Source organism: Bufo gargarizans, chromosome 6 (assembly GCF_014858855.1).
Source record: "Bufo gargarizans isolate SCDJY-AF-19 chromosome 6, ASM1485885v1, whole genome shotgun sequence".
Classification (NCBI taxonomy): domain Eukaryota; kingdom Metazoa; phylum Chordata; class Amphibia; order Anura; family Bufonidae; genus Bufo; species Bufo gargarizans.
The window spans coordinates 58295624-58320136 of record NC_058085.1 but is presented as its reverse complement, the minus strand read 5'-3'; the positions used below and the strand labels follow the sequence as shown (position 1 = coordinate 58320136).

Sequence of the window (24513 nt, the reverse complement as noted above, 5' to 3'; positions counted from 1 at the left end):
AAAAAGCACATCAGTGCCTTCTGATTCTCAGGAAGCTCCCAATCAAGCACAGCACAGACCTTCTCAGGGTCCATGCGAAAACCAGAAGCGGAGAAAAGAAAACCCAGAAATTGAATTTCTGGAACCGCAAACACACATTTTTCCAGTTTAGCGTACAATTTATTCTCCAGCAGAATGAGCAAGACCTGACGTAGGTGGTCTCGATGAGTCTTGAAATCAGGAGAAAAAATCAAAATGTCATCTAGATACACTAGTACAAATTTTCCCCATTACATGATAAAAAATGCTGTTCACAAAATGTTGGAAGACAGCTGGAGCATTCATCAAACCAAAGGGCATAACCAAATTCTCAAAATGGCCCTCAGGAGTATTGAAGGCCGTCTTCCATTCATCCCCTTCCCTGACCCTGACCAGGTTGTATGCCCCTCTCAAATCTAACTTAGAAAAAACTTTAGCCCCAACAATCTGGTTAAACAGGTCCGGGATCAGAGGAAGCGGATAAGGGTCACGAATTGTGATACTGTTCAGCTCCCTGAAATCCAGACATGGTCTTAAAGAACCATCTTTTTTCTTAACAAGAAAAAAACAGCGGCAACAGGTGACTTCAAGGGTCGGATGTGTCCCTTTCTGAGACTCTCAGAGATATACGTACGCATAGCAACCCTTTCAGGTTGGGAGAGATAAAGATTGTATAAACAAGATTTAGGCAGCTTGGCGCCTGGGATGAGATTAATAGTGCAATCGTACTCCCAGTGAGGGGGCAGTTCCTGGACACCACTCTCTGAAAACACATCCGAAAATTCAGAGAGAAAAGATGGTAGAGTCTTGGTAGAAACCTCTGAAAGAGATGCCGAGAGGCAATTCTCTCTGCAAAAGTCACTCCAATCATTTATTTGCCTTGCTTGCCAATCAATGGTGGGGTTATTTTTAGTGAGCCAGGGTAGCTCCAGCACTAGAGGCGTAGGTAATCCACTTAGGACGAAACATGAGACATCCTCAACATGACCCACAGTCAAACGGATATTGTGAACTATGCCCTTCAACGATTTTTGAGAAAGTGGAGCGGAATCGATAGCAAAAACAGGTATATCTTTTCCCAAAGTGCATACCTGGAAACCATGTATTGTAGCAAATTGATTATCAATAAGATTGACAGCTGCTCCACTATCTACAAAAATCTCGCAAAAAATGTTCTTGCTCTCTAGCGCCACCCTGGCAGGTAGGACAAAACGGGAACTACAAGCAAACGGAAAAGCTTCAATTTCCGCATCAACCTTGCCAATGGTAACAGATGGAAAGTTTTTAGAGGATTTTTTTCTTTTAGTTTCTTTATTATCCTCAAAAAACTCCCTGAATCTTCTAGAGGGGCAAACATTTGCCAAATCATTTATACCTCCACAACAGAAACAAACCCTCCCCGGAGAGCTGAATCCTCTATTAATAGAGGCAAGAAAACTCAGCTGCATGGGCTCCTCCTCAGAGGGGATTGAGAGAGACTGAGACCCCTGCGCACTGAATGAGACAGCCCCACTGTCCTTAGACTAAATATGACAGGAAGGAGTGATCTCTCCTCTCTCTCTAAGACGCCTGTCAATACGAACAGCCTGAGAAATGGCAGACTCCAAGGAGGTAGGTCTCTCATGAAAGGCAAATGCATCTTTCAATCCCGCCGAAAGACCATGGCAAAATTGACTTCGGAGCGCAGCATCATTCCAACCAGAATCAGCTGCCCATCGCCGAAATTCTGAACAGTATATATCTGCGGACTGTTTACCCTGGCATAAAAGACGCAGTCTAGATTCAGCCAGAGCAATACGGTCCGGATCATCATATATCTGACCCAGGGCTACAAAAAATTAATCCACGGATCGGAGGGGCCGTGCCCCCACCGGTGGTGAAAAGGCCCAAGACTGAGCGTTATCCCTGAGCAGCGAGATGATGATTCCCACCCTCTGCTCCTCATCACCAGAGGAGTGGGGAAGTAGACGAAAATGGAGTTTGCAAGCCTCTCTAAAACGAACAAAATTCTCACTACCCCCGGAGAACGTATCCGGAAGCGAGATCTTAGGGTCAGTACAAACTCCATGAATGCAAGCAGAATCGGTCACCTAAAACTGAGAGACAGTTTTACGGAGATCTGCTACCTCCAGTGAAAGACCCTGCACGCGGTTAATCAAGGCTGAAACCCGATCCATGTTTAAGACGGTTTTGGCGGTTTATAATGTCATGGATGCTGTTGCAGAAAACTAGAAGTCACAAATAGACATCCAACTGACTTGATCCCAAACTAAGGAACAAATGGGTGAACCCTATAAAAGCCCTAGAGCTCTCCCTGACTGCTCAGCCCATGCAAAGATCTTTATGATAGAAAATTGGATGTCCTCGTACCTAGACTGTGTGACACCTGAAAACCCTACAACAGTGAGGGGACTCGACCACCGGCTCCCTGCACTTAATACGGAGGGAGTCAGGGTCACCTAGAATCAAGCCAACAGGAAAACACAAATAAAGGAAAAGACTTATCAAAGGAACCAGCAGTTGCAGCATCTAGCAGTGAGCACAATCCAGGAAGTTGTATAAACCGCAAAGTGATGCAGTATGGGAGGGTATATAAAGGGATGCAATCAGTGCAACTAGATGACAGTTGAGAGAGGGAAACGAGATAACAAAACAAAACCAAAACAAAAGAACCTCAAGCAAGAGGTACTGAAGAACGTCTGTCAGAGCTTCTCAGAGATCTGGCGGTGACACTTTCCTTCTTGTATGCTGCACTTCTCTTTTTATGGGCTGTCTCTAGATTAGGCCAGGGAACTTTCCTTCTGGCTCCTGAGGCTCTAAGCTTTGGCCTCCATGGCCAGCAGAGCTTAGGATGCTCTGGCTGGCTTGGACACGTCCAGCAGAGACGTGACCTGCACACTTTTCTCTAGCAGGGGGTAAGCTAGACCAACTCAAACTCAACTCCACCCTTCCTGCAGGAAGTGGGACTAGCCCACTTCTCCACAGATTGGGGCTAGAATGGGATGGAAGGTTCCATTTTATCTAAGATAGCTCTGCCATATTTGCTGCCACCTGCTGATGAACCAGGCACATTCAATATGAACATAACAGTTGCATAACATTAGAATTGCAATGTGGTGAACCTGGAACAGAATGCATAGATGACATTAATGTTAGCAGATACAAATAGAAGCCAGGTGCAGAAGTGGTAACACCACTCTGGGGTGTTACAACAGCACACCATTGAAATGAATGGGCCCACACCTGTTCCACAAAATTGCGGAATAGATGCAGAGCCATTCATAGGATCGTGTAAATTTAGCCCAAGGGTGCATTCACACGCATGAATTTGCGACTTCTCCCTGCTCACACCAGGTCTAAAAAAGTGGGCATGGAAGGGGACTGGCTGGCAGGCCCATCTCATTTACCATTTTCTATGCCTGTTTTAGTTATAGAAAGGAAGCTGTTTACAGCTGTCTTACTTACCTATAATAGTGGCGGTGGATCCGCCAAAAGTTACGGAGAGGCTGGCGCTCTACATAACTTTGGCGGAACCACCGCCCATTTAGGGCTTCATTAAGATCGGCGTCTAAAACACTGGTCTTAATAAATGTGCCCCATAGTATACAGACACTAGTATATATAGACATAGTATATAGACACTAGTATGAGATAGCAGGGAGCTCCCATTCCTTCTCACTGCACGATTGCACTGAGGAAGAGCTTAAATGGCACAGTCAGGCTTGGACTGGCCCACAGGGGAATAACGGGAATATCCCTTTAATGCTTTTCAAAATACCCTGCCAGCATTTCCATTGTCACAGTTAAGATAAAGAGCTGCCATATAACTGTTCACTAAAACATCTGCCCTGTGTTCGCATATCAGCAAGGCCAGAACACATTCTCCGGGCATCTATCAGATGTGCACTGCGTAAGGGTGACAAGCACGCCACGTTATCAGCTTTACCAGGCAGCAAAGAAAAATCACAATAGTTCTTACCTTATCGGAGCACAAGACAGAGACCTACAGATTAATACTCAGTAATAAGATATTACTGGTCATATCTCTGCCAAGGCTGGAGAATTACAGTACATACAGTATGTCTGTACGATAATATATGGCTAGAAAACGCGCTGAAATGGTGGCTCGGTGGCTAGCAGTACCCATGTATTCATTCTAAGGGTCCATTCACACGTCCGTAAGTGGTTTGCGGTCTGCAGATTGTGGATCCGCAAAACACGGATATCGGCCATGGAAGTTCCACATTTTGCGAACCGCACATGGCCAGCCTTATGATAGAAATGCCTATGCTTGTCTGCGGACAAGAACAGAGCTTGCTCTATCTTTTTTGCGGGGGCCGTGGAACGGCACTACGGATGCAGACAGCACAGGGTGTGCAGTCTGCATCTTTTGCAGCCCCATTGAAAGGAATGGGTCCGCACCTGTTCCGCAATTTTTGCGTACCCAGATCTATGAACGTGTGAATGTACCCTGTGGGGTTTCACTCTGGTAGATAGGGTAAGCGGGTGCAGTACAGAGGAAAAATACAAGTTCATAACTCAAAACGTCAGTGTTTATTCACACTTGAGGCAATTGCACAAAACAGCGCATAACTTTGCAGTCTTGGTGTTAATTCACACACAATGGAAAGTTTATATAATATAAGTCACCTTGGTGGCAGTTCTGCCACCAGTAGTCCACAGCAGGATTTTGGGGGCCTGTTTCCCCAGCGTGCGGCTCTCAGCCATCAAGTACGGCACAAAGCCTCAGATCCCAAAAACTGAGACATCTGTGCTGAGCCCAACTGCCTGTTTAAGGACAGCCAGGTGCTGCCAAAACCCGGACCGGCACTTAAACTCACCTGGCTGGAAACCAGCCTAGGTCCACGTGCTGGGAGGAAAATACCTGCCTTGTCAGACACAACCCCTCACTGTGTCACAACCCTAACAGTGACAATGGCTTGAAACAGATTACCACTTCAAATAAGAGCTGCCATGTCTCTGCCATGACAAACTTCTGGTCCATCTCTGTTACTCATCTGTCCAGGATCAGGGTTGGTTCAGCTACATATCCTGCCCACATCAGACTTAGGTCCAACTCTTCTGCCATGGGGAACCAGGTTGCCAAGGCAGCCATCACCCAAAGATGAGCTCATGGCAGCCAGTCTACGTCTGCAGACATTGCCTAATTCTGTGCTGGTTTCCCTCGGTTTGGTCAACCTGTTTCCTGTTCGCCTCATTTGGCTTTGCTCTGACCCATTTCTTGCTTTATTCCACAGCTTTGACTCCTGCTTCATAAAGACCTTGCTACTGTCTGTCTGTACTGTGCGTGGATGGTCTCTGCTGATTGGCAAAAGATTGCGCACTCTAATTAGTCACGTTTTCTGCTTCTTTGAACAGATGGACGTTGGCATGTCAGGTGAGAAACATCAGGTAACAAACATCCTGCACCTACTCCTGGAAGAACACAAGCTGGTGGTGGCAGCGTTATGGTCTGGGGAATGTTTGTGGCATTCTCTGGGTCCATTCATCCATGTGGAAAACACTCTCAACTGATGAATGGGGCATGACTCCATCCTTGCAGATCACATACACCCATACATGCTGATTATCTTCCATGGAGCGGATGGGATCTTCATGCAAGACAACACAACAGGTCACATGGCTAGAAATGGCTGACATTGGTTGGAAGAGCATGACCAAGACTTCCAAGTACTACCCTGGCCTGCTAATTCCCCAGAAACCCAACTTAACATCTGTAGGACCACCTTGATCATTTTGTTTGCTCTATGGATCACCCATGCACCCTACATCTGCTGTGGGATGCACTGCAGGCAGTATGGCTCTAGATACCTGTGACAAACTACCAGGACCTTATTGAGACACTCTCAGCCCATCTATCTGCTGTCCATGCTTCACACAGCGGTTACTCTGGATATTAACTGGTGGTCAGAGTAATGTGACTTGACCGTGTAGCTAGTACACTATGTTGTCATACCTAAATAGTCTGGGTCATCAACTTCAGATCGGTAGGGGCCTGACTCCTGGCACCCAACAACCAGCTCTTTGAAGGGGCTACGACACCTGGGTAAGTACTGCATCCTTTACCTTGGCTTGTCTTGTCCATTAGACAAATGGCAGTTCTATGGCTCAGGCCCATTAAAGTGAAAGGAACTGAGCTGAAAAACCAAGTACAGCTACTATACAACAAATGCCACTGTGCTTGGTATACTATGATGCTGATTGGTGGGGGTATCAGGAGTCGAATCCCCACCAATCTGAAATTGACAGACCCTCCAACTGGTAACACTTATATGTCAATTTATTAATGTTTTTAGGAGGAATGACAGGAATAACATTACATTGGGAATACATATGATTACTAAAACAGACCTGTTAGGAGAGGTGACAGGTCCTCTTTAAGAAAAGATACAGACTATCAATTTATTTTATGCACTTATATAGCTCTGACATATTCAGCAACGCTTTATAGACATTAGCATCAAGCTTACAATCTAAGGTCCCTATCAGTATGTCTTTCAAGTGTGGGAAGAAACTGGAGAACCCGGAGAGAACATACAAACTGCATGCAGATGTTGTCCTTGGTCGGATTCAAACCCAGGACCCTGCAAGTGTTGCAAGTCACCAGTGCTAACCACTGAGCCACTGTGCTGCCCTCATTGTTAACATATTTGTTAAAGGCAACTTAATTTTAAGTTGTAATAATTCAACTTGTACTTTTGCATCTCTCCTTTAGCTAAAATGCCCATAAACGTAGGTATTGACTTAAAATTATAAATCTGTCTAGAGATTGTGGATCTCTCCAGACTGAATGTTGCAGAAAGTGAGTGATAAATGACTTAAATTAGTGATAAACACTCATTTAAGCCATGTTCTTCTCAGTTTGATAAGAGTTTTGCTATAATGACTGTTTATGACGTCAGGAGATCAGAGATAAGGCTTAACATGAGCCGTAAGCTGACAGAACTCAGGAGGGAAAGTCTGAAAATAGACTGATTTTTAACCCAAGATATGACAAAAACTGCTCAAAATTTATAATAAAAACCAATTGAAAAGATAATTTTTTAGCCCAAAATGAGTAAAATGCACTCAATAAAAAAAATTACCTTGCAGGTATCCATAGCCTTTAAAGGAACCTTACTGTTAGCAATTGCATCAAATGACACAGAAATAAGAAGCTACCGCATGATAATAGTAGTATAGCACAAACCATAAGCAGGCATTTCTATAACTGGCGATTCGAGCCAAATTATGAGTCAATTGTTTTACAATAGAAAGGTCAGTTCTCTTGGGCATATCATGGTCTATCACAAACCAAAACTGGACTCAGAACAGCTTTATCTGAACAAGTACAAAAACTTTTATTGAACTCACAATAATAAAAATTACATATCCATACATATAGATGAGCAGCACAATGCCACACAGGATAACGTTATATGGTCTGTAGTAAAACAAATAACAATAAATAATCCCAAACCATGCAGGATGTATTCTTACACGGCTAACAGTCAATACAATATAAAGTGCATAGTGCAAATTGTGAACAATAACTAGGGAAAAATTACAGAAATCAATACAGACCAAGTCCTCCTGGATCCCTACACGTGTTTCGCGTTTTGCTTCCTCAGGGGATACTGATGGTGTGTGTTGCCTGTTCATATATAGTCTGCATGTTGATTAGAACATAAATCACCTGAACCTATCATGCAGGCCGAAAACCGGAAGTGCGGTGCGTTCCACGCTGGAACGCACACCCACTTCCGGCTCCGTCTGTGTCCGGACACTCTGTATAGCCCTGCATAACCATTCTACATCAAAGGGAACTTATCCCAGCGAGGGCCGCAGTAAAACCAACAATTTTTGGTTTTACTGCGGCCCTCGCTGGGATAAGTTCCCTTTGATGTAGAATGGTTATGCAGGGCTATACAGAGTGTCCGGACACAGACGGAGCCGGAAGTGGGTGTGCGTTCCAGCGTGGAACGCACCGCACTTCCGGTTTTCGGCCTGCATGATAGGTTCAGGTGATTTATGTTCTAATCAACATGCAGACTATATATGAACAGGCAACACACACCATCAGTATCCCCTGAGGAAGCAAAACGCGAAACACGTGTAGGGATCCAGGAGGACTTGGTCTGTATTGATTTCTGTAATTTTTCCCTAGTTATTGTTCACAATTTGCACTATGCACTTTATATTGTATTGACTGTTAGCCGTGTAAGAATACATCCTGCATGGTTTGGGATTATTTATTGTTATTTGTTTTACTACAGACCATATAACGTTATCCTGTGTGGCATTGTGCTGCTCATCTATATGTATGGATATGTAATTTTTATTATTGTGAGTTCAATAAAAGTTTTTGTACTTGTTCAGATAAAGCTGTTCTGAGTCCAGTTTTGGTTTGTAATACGTCATTGCTTTAGAACAGCGACTATACCGGGCGTTTGTTCGCTCTGCGTACATTTGGAATTATATCATGGTCTATGATGACAGTCCACTCCTGGGATGTATGGTGAAAATCCAAATATTTAAGAAGAATTTGTTTTATTAAAATAATAAATCATGTTACATTTTTTACAGGATAACATTACAATATTGGCCTCGAATCAGTCAGAATAGTAAAACCTCTAATTGGAGTGACCACAGTTTTCCCAAATAATTCTGTATCACTCTGGCAAATACCAGCCTCTTACATTTTACAGCTTCAGGTGAGTTAACGTTAACTCCACCAAAGAAAATATTGCTTTAAATTCTCCTTGAATTCCATAATAATATTTACAAGTTTATACAGAAAGAGACAAATGGCTTTGAAGGAAAGTTAATACTTCTATGAAAACAAACCACATTTTCCTGTTGCTTTTGAGGCTCCCTGACCACGTCTGGGTACTATCCAACGTCTTGCACTTCATAAGCTGCAAAGCACTTTCATCCAGTGTTTAAGACCAGCCTTTTCATCCCTGATCCTTCAATTTGCTGGTGTACAATGAATATGTAAAGTGTTTTTTTAAGAAGAAAAAAACGAGTTTGGTTTGAAGCCTGTCAAGGACTTCACTTGGAAAAACAGCACTGTTATATATAAAAGTAGTAGTAGTAGTAGTAGTTTGATAGCGAATTAGGTTGGAAAAAGACACAAGTTCCTCAAGTCTAACCTATAATCCTACAGTGCAGGAAGAAAAACCCCTAGGAGGTGGTTGCTAATTTCCCCATATTACAGAAACAAATTATTCCTGACTCCAATCCCTGGATATAGTACCCGTAACCTAAAAGGCACTCAAGTCCTTCTTGAACTTGTTCAATGAATTATCTCACAATATATCTCATGGAACCAAAGATTGATTAAATTGAGATAAGCAAATTTCTTAAAATATGATTCAGGCTTGATTTGGCCAAACCGGTCTTCCAATTCAATACGGGTCTGAGCAAATTTGACCCAAATCGAAAGTGCTGTGATGGCCTGGAAAAGTCTCTCTTTCTCGGTTCTCCTGAATAGAATCACACAAAGTTGGAGTTTGTTAGAATTAGAATGTTTTAAAAAATTTGGGTCAAATGTCTGAATTTTAGAATTGATTCACTCATCTATATTTATAATGCACACTATAAGAATAATTTGGGATCTGTGAACACTGATCTTCAGGAGCTATTATTGCCAAGAACCTACCACATAAACAATGGAGCAATTTGAAATATGTGAAACATGTGCCATGGATCTTTTGTCTAGTGCCTCTCATTGCTAGAGATAAGCACATTTTATTAATCCATTCCACATCCTCAATCCTCCATCTACCAACATACCTGCTACATATTCCACTTTACTAACACTTTCTGTGCTACAGGAGTATCCAATGTGAAACAGATATAAGTACTTGCATTTGCATTCAAAATCCAGATAAATGTTCCAGATTAAACCAGAGAGAGTTGTCAATGGAACTTGATGGGATCAACAGCTAAGGAAACATGGCAGTGCCTCTAGGGAGGATTTTTCCAGGATTGGGTACAGTTTTAATTAGCTCCCCTAGAGTGCGCTACCTAAGGACAGAATTATACTCGCCTGCTCCGCGCCACTCCAGTCCAGTGCTATGGCTCTGTTCCATGATCTTTCAGTCCTCCTCTCTTTGCAGTACTTCCATTCAGAATATGGACAGGGTCACTTGCACAATGCGCCACTAAGGCCAGGCTAGGGGGCCTAATTAAAAATTTATCCAATCTAGACTACTCCTTTAAGCATTATATGGAGCCTATAGATATGGGTTACCTGTGTCCACTAGAAAAGACTCATTGGTTTGGCTAAATGGAACAGGGCTGCAAAACAGAGTAGGGTTCAGATACTCATAGGAAGTTACCCTGGAAGTCAATATCTGACCCTCTAAAAAACCTTGAAACATGGCTAGGGGTTTTCTCCAAGCCCAGATCTCCTTCAAAAAAAGAAAGAGACCATCATCTGTAGAAAACCGGTATCTTACAGATGAAGGACAAGAAACCAGAACCAGTACATGGGTGTCTCTTCTTTTTGTTATGACTATTTTTAGATAATTAGGTGATAGAACATGAAAACAAAATATTTCAGTTTATGTCCCTTTTTAAATTAATTTATTTGGATCATGTGAAGAACAACTCACTTTCTTGGGTATTTTACAAGAGCTTGAGTTCTGGAGCAGGACTATAATGATGGCATCAGTTCTGGCCACCTGGAAGATGAGAAAATCCCAAAGTTCTTGCTCTACTAGAAGAAGGCCAGTACTATAATGGTGCAGGTAAGGCTATGCCTCTGTACACAGCTTCTATTTCAGGTGGCCACAAATCTTTATTAATTCCAGTATCTGCTCCACAGTTCTTTAATTCTGTTCTTACAAAACTGATTAGAATATTTTATTACATGTATTTTATAACTAAAAAATATCATTCAAATTCTTAGTAGACTAAATTGGAAGATTTGCTTGGCTCTTAGCTTGCTGACACTTGGGACACTCCAGTTTAGATGAAAGAGAAGTAACTTCAGCAGACACCTTAGGAGCCAAGTCTAAGAAGGTTTATATTTTCACTCTTACCTCGACAGCTGTAATGCTGATGAACGGCTCGGACCTGCTGGAGCAGACGCTCCAATGCCTCAATCTGTCCCTTGTGCTTAAGCTCTCGCCCGTCGTAGTCTTTCCAGTCTGTTAAGCAAATGCAAAGTTGAGGTGTCAGTAATGGCAGAAAGATGCAAGAATCTGCTATGACATTAAAACATCAACACTTATATTTACTCTCATCTCTCACAACTTTGGTTTTTCGTACCTTATAAATAAAAACGATTACAGGGCAGAAAGTTCAATGTTTTCTTCCTGTGTGAATTCTGTCTATGTTATTCAGCTGAGTCAGAGTTATCTTGATGGGTAACAGGTACTGAGTGCCTCCCATTGATATTAGGGGTTGTCCCATGAAAACTATTCTACAGTTTTGAAACCAGCACCAAGATCTGAATACTTTTGTAATTGCATGTAATGAAATATTTAGTATAGCCACTGAGTTATTCAATAAAATGTATCTGTATAGCGCAACCTGCTGTTTGTTCTTTTTGTAATTTTTCTGTCCACCACACTGAAGTGGACGCAAATGCTCAGTTCCATCCTTCCACTGCCACCAGATGCAGAGGAACGGACATGCCCCTGAAAAATTACACACATGCCAGCTTAAAATACATTTAGCAGAGAAATGATAGCAATTAATGGGGCGATTTCTGGATCCAAGGGAGGTTCAGGGCTGGTTCTAGCTTTGTTAGAGATTGTCATGTACTATACAGTATGTCTGATTTTTTATTTTTTTTCACAATAATCATGGAATGACCTCTTTAATCCTTACATGTCCCATATGGCAGCCACATTTTACAGGCTATAGAGGGGTTCTTAAGCTGATGACATGTTTTCTTTTAAAAAAAAAATAATAAAGTAATGAATAATAAAATAAGTAATGAACTTTATGATCCCCAACACAACTATTTTGGCACTATCCACTCCTCCCTAGTCAGTCTCTGCTTACTGGTCCCCCTCGACACACACTCAGCTGTGGTGGGTCACTGCTGCAGCGAGCAGCAGAAGCCTCTGTGTCCTTCTGTGCCTCTGTCTCTCTGCAGAAGGTCCCTCCTCGACCTACCTATGTAACCTAATCCCTCAGCGAGTCCATTTTTATGTACCTTTGCACACATGGACTGACACTTACAGCCTGTGTAACAATGCTTGTGGGCACTGAACTGGCTGCCATTAATGTTTTTTACCTAGCGTATGTTACTTGCGTGGAAGTTCAAGTTATGTAGCTCAAACAAGAGTTCACCTAAGGCATTTTGGCTTTCCGTTTGAGAGATCCATTCAGGGATCTCACAGTTTTTCCCTAATGCATTCTGAATGGAAAAGGATCCGCTCAGAATGCATCAGTTCAGTCTCCATTCCGCTTTGGTGTCCGTCTGACGAAACTGAGCCAAACGGATCCGTTCTGAAACACAATGTAAGTCAATGGGGACGGATCCGTTTTCTGTGACACAATCTGGCACAATAGAAAATGGATCCGTCCTCCATTGACTTTCAATGGTGTTCAAGACAAATCCGTCTTGGCTATATTGAAGATAATACAAACAGATCCGTTCTGAACGGATGCAGACGTTTGTATTATCTGAACGGATCAGTCTGTGCAGATCAATGACATGAGTGTGAAAGTAGCCTAGGACAAATTCTGCAATTATTTTTACATGAAATTGTTTTCAATTGCAACAGTTTTTTTTAGAAAAATTAACTTGCTTAAGCAATTTAATGGGTTGACTAAATGTGTAAGGTCTATGCAGTGGTGGATTAAGTAGACTGTAGGTCCTGGGCTGACCATACAGTTGCAAGGAAAAGTATGTGAACCCTTTGGAATTATATGGATTTCTGCACAAATTGGTCATAAAATGTGATCTGATCTTCATCTGAGTCACAACAATAGACAATCACAGTCTGCTTAAACAAATGACACACAAATAATTAAATGTTACCATGTGTTTATTGAACACACCATGCAAACATTCACAGTGACGGTGGAAAAAGTATGTGAACCCCTAGACTAATGATATCTCCAAGAGTTAATTGGAGTGAGGTGTCAGCCAAATGGAGTCCCATCAAGAGATGAGATTGGAGGTGTTAGTTACAGCTGCCCTGCCCTATAAAAAACACACACCAGTTCTGGGTTTGCTTTTCACAAGAAGCATTGCTTGATGTGAATGATGCCTCACACAAAAGCTCTCAGAAGACCTACGATTAAGAATTGTTGACTTGCATAAAGCTGGAAAGGGTTATAAAAGTATCTCCAAAAGCCTTGCTGTTCATCAGTCCACGGTAAGACAAATTGTCTATAAATGGAGAAAGTTCAGCACTGATGCTACTCTCCCTAGGAGTGGCCGTCCTGTAAAGATGACTGCAAGAGCACAGTGCAGACTGCTCAATGAGGTGAAGAAGAATCCTAGAGTGTCAGCTAAAGACTTACAAAAGTCTCTGGCATATGTTAACATCCCTGTTAGCGAATCTACGATATGTAAAACAATAAACAAAAATGGATTTCATGCAAGGATACCACAGAGGAAGCCACTGCTGTCCCAAAAAAACATTGCTGCACGTTTACAGTTTGCACAAGAGCACCTTGATGTTCCACAGCAGTACTGGCAAAATATTCTGTGGACAGATGAAACCAAAGTTGAGTTGTTTGGAAGAAACACACAACACTATGTGTGGAGAAAAAGAGGCACAGCACACCAACATCAAAACCTCATCCCAACTGTGAAGTTTGGTGGTGGGAACATCATGGTTTGGGGCTGCTTTGCTGCATCAGGGCCTGGATGGATTGCTATCATCAAAAGAAAAATGAATTACCAAGTTTATCAAGACATTTTGCAGGAGAACTTAAGGCCATCTGTCCACCAGCTGAAGCTCAACAGAAGATGGGTGTTGCAACAGTACAACGACCCAAAGCAAAGCATAGTAAATCAACAACAGAATGGTTTAAACAGAAGAAAATACGCCTTCTGGAGTGGCCCAGTCAGAGTACTGACCTCAACCCGATTGAGATGCTGTGACATGACCTCAAGAAAACGGTTCACACCAGACATCCCAATAATATTACTGAACTGCAACAGTTCTGTAAAGAGGAATGGTCAAGAATTATTCCTGACCGTTGTGCACGTCTGATCTGCAACTTCAGGAAACGTTTGGTTGAAGTTATTGCTGCCAAAGGAGGTTCAACCAGTTATTAAATCCAAGGGTTCACATACTTTTTCCACCTGCACAGTGAATGTTTACATGGTGTGTTCAATAAACACATGGTAACATTTCATTATTTGTGTGTTATTAGTTTAAGCAGACTGTGATTGTGTATTGTTGGGACTTAGCTGAAGATCAGATCACATTTTATGACCAATTTGTGCAGAAATCCATATCATTCCAAAGGGTTCACATACTTTTTCTTGCAACTGTATATATAGTCAACACCAGTTTTCAGGCTAAGGCTACATGCACACGACCATATGTGTTTTGCGGTCCGCAAATTGCGGATCCGCAAAAAAAAAAAGGATGACATCTGTATGCCATCCGTTTTATTTTGTGGATCCATTGTAACAATGCCTAAAAGAATAGGACACGCTTTATTTTTTGGGTGGGGCTATGGAATGGACATACTGATGCGGACAGCACACGGTGTGCTCTCCATATTTTTTGCGAAGCCATTGAAATGAATGGGTCCGCATCCTATCCGCAAAAAAAATGGAACGGACATGGAAACAAACTGTGTTTGTGTGCATGTAGCCTAAAGAGTAAAGGTGGCCAAACACATTAAGCTAGTTTCAATATTAGTGTTAGAGCAATCTGTAGAGAGCAGCCTGCCAGCGCTTTTTGAATCCAGCATAGCCAAATGTTTCACATGCTCGCCAGCTCCCATGGACCATAATGGGATTCAGTGGAGATCCAGTTTCTACCTGGCAAATATGCCAGGATTCGGGCAGCCAAAAAAACACTGCATGCAATCGTTTTTGTCTGGCCGAATCCCAGCGTATTTGATGGGTAGCCGCTGGATCTGTGATAGACCCCATTATAGTCAATGGCTCCTGCGGCACTATCCGGCAATGCAAGAACCGGAGAGATCCATCTGGCTGTTCTCTGCTGGAGCAGCCTGTCGGAGAGCTGTGCCACATATGTGAAAAAAAGCTTTAGGGCTCATGCACACGAGTGTGTGCGGCCCATGCCCGTATTGCAGCCGGCATACAGCAGGTCCACAATATACAGGCCATGTGCGCTCCATATTACGGATGTGGACCCATTCACTTGAAGGTATGGAGTGATGGGGAGTGGAGGCATGGAGCAGAAGTCCACGGAAGTGGTATTAGACAGATACATTATTATTTTTTTTTTTTTTTGTAGTGCAAACTGAATCTTGTGGATCATGAGCCCTTTCAAGTAAATGGATCCGCAAACAGCAGGCACACGGCCGATACCCGTGCATTGTAGACCACTATTTGTGGTCCTCAGCACAGGCACGGATGCACACGTTTGTGTGCATGAGCCAGTAGTCTTATTCGAATCAAAATTGATTATTTCAACCAAAACTATTGTTTGTCTGGTGAAGTATAACAATGAACAATTGTTTTAGGCAGGTTATCAATGTCTGGAAAGAAGCTGCCCGTGTAGATTTTTTATCTGATAATCACTAGTCCACGAATGATCTTTCAGTGAAACAATGTTTTGATTCCTCCTATAGTATGGCCAGCTTGAATGACTGTAACAGCCAATATACAGTAGACCTAAATACGTAAGTCTGTGCTGGTGCTTCAATCGTTCACCAGATGATCATTGAGATGTTGTTCAACAATCAACCTACTTCAATCTAATGTGTATGGCCACCTTAAAGTGGTTGTCCAGAATTTCTATATTGGTGGTCTCTTCTCAGGATAAGAAATCAATATTAAATCGACAGGGGTCCTAGATGCTACTCCACATCCAGATGTTTACATATTGCTCCAGTGACAGACGTTGGTGCAGGGAACTACATAGTTCTGACCATTGTGTGGCAGATAGAGGTGATAACTAGAGATGAGCGAATTTTTTAAAACTTTGATTTGCTGGTTCGCCACATTTTGGGGGAAAAAACTGCTATTTCCTGGTTGCTGGGAGCCTTTATAGTGGTGTAGAACACTCTGCCTTGCAGTAACACACATAGGGAATCTGCTTTGGTAGTGAAATAATATGACATGCAGATGACAGGCGTCGCTCTTAGAATCACTGCACACTTCACTTATTAGGGCAGTCACGGGGCCAAAACTGACCAAATAACTTAAGTATGAACTCAGCCTTACAGGTCGATGTTAGCAACAAGAAGAAGCGCACTCCTTTTACACCGTTGTCAGCTGATTCCACATAGATGTCTACAGAACCTGTTCTATTAATCTATTAAACCCGTATACAAGTAGAGCCTCCCCCTGCCCCCCCCCCCGGAGTGGAGAGGGTGTCAGCAGTAAGTTTGTGTTGATGTCACTGTTTAATTTCCCCTTCCTCTGATCCCTCAGAACAATAACCCACAAAAATTGATCCTTTGGATCATTTGCTCAATAATCCATCAGTATTGCTAATGCCAAAAAAACAGGAGTGGATCTAAAACAGAGATGACACGTGAATGGAATATTTGCATGTCTTTTTTGTTTTGTAACCACTCCTGCTTTTGGCTACCAAATCATAAGCCAATTCTGATGGGACCATACAGGCCTTACAGCTGCTACACAGACAGGATCTGTTGTGCGTCTAATTTTTCCTTCCTTCTACCAGATAAGCAGAAAGGTCAAATACATCATGATGTCAGCCAGGCCAAAAGGCAAAATAGTGGCCCAGTGGCAGCAGCATGAGGAGGCCACAGAGTGTGGAGGTGGCGGCAGCAGCAGCATCAGGAGGAGGCCACAGAGAGGCACAATGACCGAGTCTGGAGGTGGCGACAGCAGCAGCATCAGGAGTATACCACAGAGTGGCAAGGTGACATAGTGTGGAGATGACAGTAGCAGCAGCAGCAACAGCAGAATACCACAGAGTGGCAAGGTGACCAAGTGTGGAGATGGCAGTAGCATCGGGAGGATACCACAGAGTGGCAAGGTGACATAGTGTGGAGATGGCAGTAGAGCATCGGGAGGATAGAACAAAGTGGCAAGGTGACCAAGGGTGGAGATGGCAGTAGCAGCCTCCACATCAGGATACCACAGAGTGGCAAGGTGACCAAGTGTGGAGATGGCAGTAGCTGCAGCAGCATCAAGATACCACATATGGTGATGCTGCATATGTTGAAGCAGGGCTGTGATGCCAACATTGGCACCCTGGCCACGCTTCACCTTCTGCCCACATATTCTACATATGGCCATGTTAACCTCTTCCGGCTATCTAACAAAACTGTCACACCGCCAAGTAGCCGATTTTCCCCTCAACAGTCCGCACTGACTGACTGCTACCGCCGGTGCTTCCATGAACCCCTACACCACTACTTCCCGGGCAGGTAGGGTGCAGCAAAACAGGTGGTCTACCCCAGGCATGTTTGGCTCCCAACCTCCCAATGCTGCCACCCTGCTGACTCCCAGACATGCTTTCAACACATATAACCGCCAACGTGAACTGAGAATATATTTTGAAATAGGCCACTAAATGCTTTCAACACATGTAACTGCCGACGTGACCTGAGAATGTATTTTTCTTTTTGTACTGAAATAGGCCACTAAACGCTTTCAACACAAAACACCGCCAAAGTGAACTGACAATATATTTTTATTTTTGTACTGAAATACAAAATAACACACAGTCCGCACTGACTGACTGCTACCACCGCTGCTTCCGTGAACCCCTACACCACTGCTTCCCGGGCAGGTAGGCTGCTGCAAAACAGATGGTTTTGCAGCAGCCTCCCATTGCTGCCACCTTGCTGACACCCAGCCATGCTTTCAACACATATAACCACCGACGTGAACTAAGAATATATTTTTCTTTTTGTACTGAAATAGGCCACTAAATGCTTTCAACACGTATAACTGCCGACATGAACTGAGAATATATTTTTCTTTGTGTACTGAAATAGGCCACTAAATGCTTTCAAGACATATAACTGCCGACGTGAACTGAGAATATATTTTCCTTTTTGTACTGAAATAGGCCACTAAACGCTTTCACCATAAATAACTTCAACAGTGAAGTGCGTATATTTTTTTCTTTCTGTACTGAAATTGGCCACTAAAGTCTTTCACCACAAATAAATGCAACAGTTAAGTGCGCATATTTTTTTCCTTGTACTGAAATAGGACACTGAATGCTTTCACCACATATAACTGCAGAAGTGAAGTGCGTATATATTTTTCCTTTTTGTACTGAAATAGGCCACTAAACTCTTTTAACACAAATAACTGCAGAAATGAAATGCGTATATATTTCTCTTTTTCCACAGATATAAGCTACTAAAGGCTTTTCAACATAGCACTTGCACCCCAATAACAAGAACAAATTGCTGGAATGCCAGAGCTGTATAATTGCTATTTGAATCCCCAAATAATGCTTCCCTGCACTTGTAAATTGCTTCTTTTTTTCACAATTAGGTTTTTCTAGCACTGTCCCTAGTGACTTCAGACATCACTCCCTGCACTACGATGCTGTGAAATGATTCCTCCCTATCCTATCCCTGCACTTGTAAATCGCTTATCTGGCACTGTCCCTAGCACCTTCTGATGTCTCACCCTGCACTAAGATGCTGTGAAATGATTCCTCTCTATCCTTGCCCTGCACTTATAAATCGCTTTTTCAGTTTTTTTTGGTCCCTGCAGTCAAAACACTGGAAAATGTCTGACTCTAAGATGACCACCGTATTTATAGGGCTGTGACATCACAGGGCTGGCTGCTGATTGGCTGCATGCATGGCATTATGGGTCAGCCAGCCTTCCCAGAGTTCCTTGCCCCATGTCCTCACACGTGTTGCCGCCATTTGCGAACTGAATTTTTCCTGAAATTCAGATTGAATTCCACTTCATCTGATTCGATTCGCTCATCTCTAGTGATAACTGCAGTGATTCTTTCCTTTACTTCAATTGTGGAGATACAGGAGGAGGATGGGGAAACGCGATGGTTAAACGATGACTATGGCAGCTGCCTTCTAGGCTGGTGAATTATTAGTTGTAGTGCATCCCTAGAGGAATTACCATATAGGCACATTGAGCAGCCATGGGTATTGGCCCCGATGAGATCACCCAAACTTCACATACGATAATCCACCACTGGACATAACGGCTTTTGTGATTTACCTACAGTAAATGTATTTTTTTTAAACCTTAAACACAAAACTTGTAGTAAAATTCATGATTCCTCTAAAAGCGCGCAAACTATCTGTCATTTCACATACTGTAGATACTAATGTATTATGATTAGCATTATGCAAGCTCTTTGACGTGTAACGTTATCATAGAAGATGACAAATCACAGCAAATTACAGTAAAAACATTATAGAAAATTATAGAACCCCAAATAATGACATCACTTCAGAACGGGCGCCAGACATACGTGTCTGGGTGCCAAGTATTATTTCTGCTCAGCCTGGCTTCATCTCTTCTTTGTTTTGCTGTCATAGATTACAGATATGTTTTAGATTTGTAAGCTGGATGAATATCTGTTGTATGTGATCATCATGTGCACAATTACCGATCACCAAAACCGGATTCCATGAATGAAAGCTTTCTGGCTAGTCATATATCATCTTGTAAACCAGTGATGAATGTAATACAGCTAATATGTGTCAGTGTTATCATATAGCTAGAAAGTAGGGAAGGGCAGATAAAATTATGGAATTCCTCTAATCTGGCATTATAGAGATTGTTCGGGCTTTTTCTATTGATGACCTATCTTCAGGACAGGTCATCTTTTTCAGATCGGTAAGGGTTCGATACCCGGCACTCCCGCGGATCAGCTGTATGAGGAGACGGCAAACAGTGTGCACGTGCTGTCTCCCTTCTCTCTTCCTGTCGGCTGCTGTATGTCTGTGGGACTGTAGCAGCGGACAGGAAGAGAGAAGGAAGACAGCACAAGCATACTAACCGGTTTGACTTTGGGCTAAATCTAAGGTCATTGTCCTGGGGGTTCCCTGGTATTCATTCATTAATCCCTACACAGAATTCTAGACTTCGCTGCGGGGAACCAACCAAGCTGCTACCTCCTGAAGCAGTCCCGGTGTAGTTGGCAACTAACCCACAGGGATCAGAGACAACAGCGCAGGTAACGAGGGATCAGACAATATACGTAGTCAGGGGACAGGCCGAGGTCAGGGAAGGCTGTGTGCTAGCATATACGAGAGTCGGAAGTCAGGACAGGTGGCTGTAAGGCAATCTGAGAACAGGCAAGGTCAGAGCAGGTGGCTAGGAGTTAGAGTCAGTTGTCAGGCAGTACAGAAAAGTCAGACAGAGAATGACACATTTGCTGTTAACTGGAGACTAGACAACCTAAAGCTCAGGCACCCTCTTACTGGGGAGGATGCCTTAATTACAGAAAGACAGGAAACTATTGTCTGGGGACACATTCGAATGTGCAAAATGGCCCTTTAAGAGGCCGAAAATGAGCGTGCATGCCCAAAGGAACAGGCCAGGAAGTAAAGCAGAAGATGTGCAGGCCACAGCCTGTGTACGCTGACAAGGATGCTGGTGGCTGGGAGTGCCGTCGGCAGGAGAACAAGGCCGGATCATGGCAGGGTGAATAGCATGGCGTCCATGCCCACAGGGAAGAGCTATGCTATGGTGGGCACAGACCACCATCATAACACCGTGCCTATGCCATGTAGCTTCTCTATGACACTAGAGCTCAGTGAACACTGTGGCCCATCTGTCAGTACTCTGACCCATCTCTAATTATTTTCTGGTGTCCTGTGGCTTTTTACAATACTGGAAAATGTTGTCAGTGCATTTTGCCACAAATCTGCATGGGTTACCTGTGGATTTTAGTGCTGATAGACAGAAGATTTCACTTGTTCTACATTGAAAGTGGTGAAATGTGTAACACAAACTGCCAAATTTGTACTAGGGGGCACGTTTATTAGGCCTAGCATTTTGCACGCCTGTCTTTAATAAAGCCCTATAGCTGACGGTAATTCTGCCAGTTCTAAATATAAGGCTGGGTTCACATCGCGTTTTTCCCATCTACTTAATGCATACAAAAAACGTATACCATAACATAGACTGATGCCATACAGTGGCATCCGTTCACCATAGAGTTCCATTGTAATAAAATGTATACGTTTTTTTACCGGACTGTGCAGGATACAAAAACGTGGTGTGCTGCATTTTTATATCCTTGGTAACTTATACGTCAAACGGAGGCATAAAACGTGATGTGAACCCACCCTAAGACAGCTTCCTTGCTTTCTTACATTTAGACCTTTTTCTATGCCTAAAACAGGTGTAGGAAATGGTAAATGTGACCAGCCTGTCCCCTTCCCAGCACACCTCAGGCCAACGATTTTAGACCTGGTGTGAATGGGGTGGAAATTGCAGACTGTGGCGCAACTAACCAAATTTAGGCATATTTCAGATTGATAAATGACCCCCTAATGTCTATTCTTAGGTGAAAAAACAAACAACCTGCAGCTGGTTGTCAATTTCATATTTCACTAAAATACACATTTATAGTTTTTAAAGGGGACCTTTGTTTTATACATGCAGTCTTCTTTGCAAGCAGCATGTTATAGAGCAGGAGGAGCTGAGCACATTAATATATAGTTAAAATATATGGGAAAAGATTCAATATAACTTGAATTTTATTAATTTTACTGCTTAGGAGTCCAGCGGGTGGTTCCACTCCATAGTTGACAGCCTTCCCTGCATGATGGCTGGATAGATTTAAATGAATGAAATAGAAGTTATACTGAATCATTTTCTGTAAACGCACAATATAATGGGACATGTTCTCTTTATCCACACAGTTACAGCATTTTCTTACATATCCAGCTTCTGCTCTTCATTTCAGAGAGGAAATACTCCCCTTTAGATGATATACTGTTATTGGTTCCAGCATCTCTCTTTCATGTCAAGTACCTTTTTGAGTCTATGCGGTATATTGCGTTTATTTGTGTTAAAAATGAAGTCGCAATAAAAGTTGCTGCATAATGTGCATGTATTTTCATGCTTTTTACCAGCAAATCCAGCTAAACAAAAGACTAGCTTATAGATATCCTACAGGACTGTGGGAAATCCTGCAGAACCGGCTAAGCTCATCATTTCCATAGCCTCCAATCAAACCCTTTGTGGAATAAATAGCCGTCAAATATTGCATGCAGCACTTATTTTAGTGAAGAGCAAAGAAAAGGAATTTTAGCACCTCAGGCTGATACCTGTCATTGTGTCCTCTATTTTAAAATGTACTTCCAGCTGAAAATGAAAACTTGACAGTGCTACTGAATACCTTCCTTACAAGCCCCCATCAAGCCTTCAGTTCCTAATTAAAGAAGCATTTGCTCCCATGGACATGATATCCTAGTCAGCCGACTATCACAGACCGCATATGTACTGTATGTAGCCCTGGCTTCTCCTGCACTTTGTTTCCTTTGCCATTTCTCACTGGGCGCCAATCATTGAGAAAAAAAAAAAGTTGTGTTCCTAGGATGGGACTTGCTACACAGCAGAAAGACTATAATACATATGTCTCTTTCCTCCGGGATAAACATACCCTGAGATGTGTGCTACGAGATTAACAGTTTATTTTAAAAATCAACATGATTTTGCGATATTGAGTCACAAGATGCTTATCCTATATGTGTCTGTGTTCGGCCACCCAGTGGTAATAAGTTGAATTGCAGTTTGTCTTGGCTTTTGTTAGCCATGTCATGCTCTGTGGTCTGTTACAAGTAACTATGGGGCCAAATCGCAAAAATATGACAATGTTTAAAACATGAAAACCTATTTTGCTTTCCCTAAAGCACAAGGATAATGCACACAAGTGATGTCATAATAATGGGATAATGCACACAGCCAGGGCCACAGTACTGTATTCAGGAGCCCATAGTTGCTGAGGGGCCCTGGACCAGCCTCTTCTGTCTCTGTCATTGGCAGCCTCATTAAATTCACTGCACTGAAATGGATATTAAAGGGGTTATCCAAGAGATAATCGGACCTCCAGACGTGGCAGACCCCCACAGTCATGTCCCATTTGACACAAGGAGAAAAGGTCACCTCTGTGGCCTGTGATGGTGCCGGCAGAAAGGGGAGCGGAGGTACTGGAGCAGGAGTCACACTGACTTAATCCAGCAGCGGGGACCAGGTGAGTGTCATCAACTGTGCGGGTCTGCCACATCTGGATGTCTGGTTATTTCTTGGATAACCTCTTTAATGAACCTATGCGTCTTGCTCCATATAGGTTGGGGGGAAGGGCCCTCTTCCAGCAAATAGATGTTTCTAAAGAAAAAAAATTATGGCCTCTGATGATTTGAACACCAGAACTTCCATATGGCAGGTAGAAGACATACCATTACACTTGTAGGAATGTCCCCGGGATAATAATGGACAGACGATACGTGCCACCATAGGTTCTGGCCTCGGTAGAGTAAGAACTGGATCATTGCGGTTACAGCGGCGAATGCTTCTGGCGCATCGTGTCCGGGACGGTTCTTACTGGGAACAGGTAAAGAGCAGGGTGGGTGCCTGTTCCCCACGGCCAGCCCAGGTTTTTGGTGGAGCTGGGCCTTTGAAGAACCGATCCTGCTGAAGATGGGGAGTGGGGTGTGTCTTGCTGTGCTGGACATTTTGACAGACAGAGTCAGTGCTGGTCAAGGAGAGACTGGGCACAGCACAAACTGAAGGATAGCCCTGGGACCTGTGGTGCTACTAAGCGAAGGGGCTCTGGCCTGAGGGGGACAAAGGCAGGTAGCCTAGAAGCTTGCAGGACTGGTGTGGTCTGTCCAGAAACAAGGTGACTCAAACCTGCTGTTTATTTGCTATAAAAGGACTTTTGTTCTATGCACTATGTGGATATGCACCTGTGTGGTCTGCACATTGCCTGTTATGCCTTTGGTGTGAATAAAGTCACGTTGTATCACAAAGACTGTCTGTGCTTGCCTCAATACTGCCGCCGCTACCGTAGCCTACCACGTGCACAACCCCACACACTATAGACCTGTTATACTGAGGCAATAGAATTTTCTTTGCTTATGGAGATGAATGTGAGGACTGGAAGAGCGAGTCGGGGGGTGTCCCACATGATTTGGCTGTATGGGGCCCTGAGATTCCAGATGGCAACAATGCACACAGTCATGTCACAGTAGTGGGATGATGCACGCAGAGATATCATAATAATAGGATAAGGCACACAGTGATGTCACAATACTACGATAATCCACACACTCGATGTCATAATAATGGGAAAATACAGTAGTTATGACACGATAGTGGGATGATGCGCACATTTATTTCTCAATAGTAGTATAATGCACACACAGTTGTCATAATAGTTGGAT

The 24513-nt window shown here is 43.1% G+C and overlaps 1 protein-coding gene across 1 annotated transcript in view; it reads right to left on the bottom strand.

Annotated features, from left to right (window-relative positions):
* ANKFN1 (ankyrin repeat and fibronectin type III domain containing 1) overlaps positions 1-24513 on the bottom strand; it is a 475518-nt gene that overhangs the window by 238538 nt on the left and 212467 nt on the right. The window contains exon 7 of the mRNA XM_044299903.1: positions 11070-11177. Coding sequence (XP_044155838.1) covers positions 11070-11177 — 108 coding nt within the window. The remainder of the gene's footprint in view (positions 1-11069; positions 11178-24513) is intronic.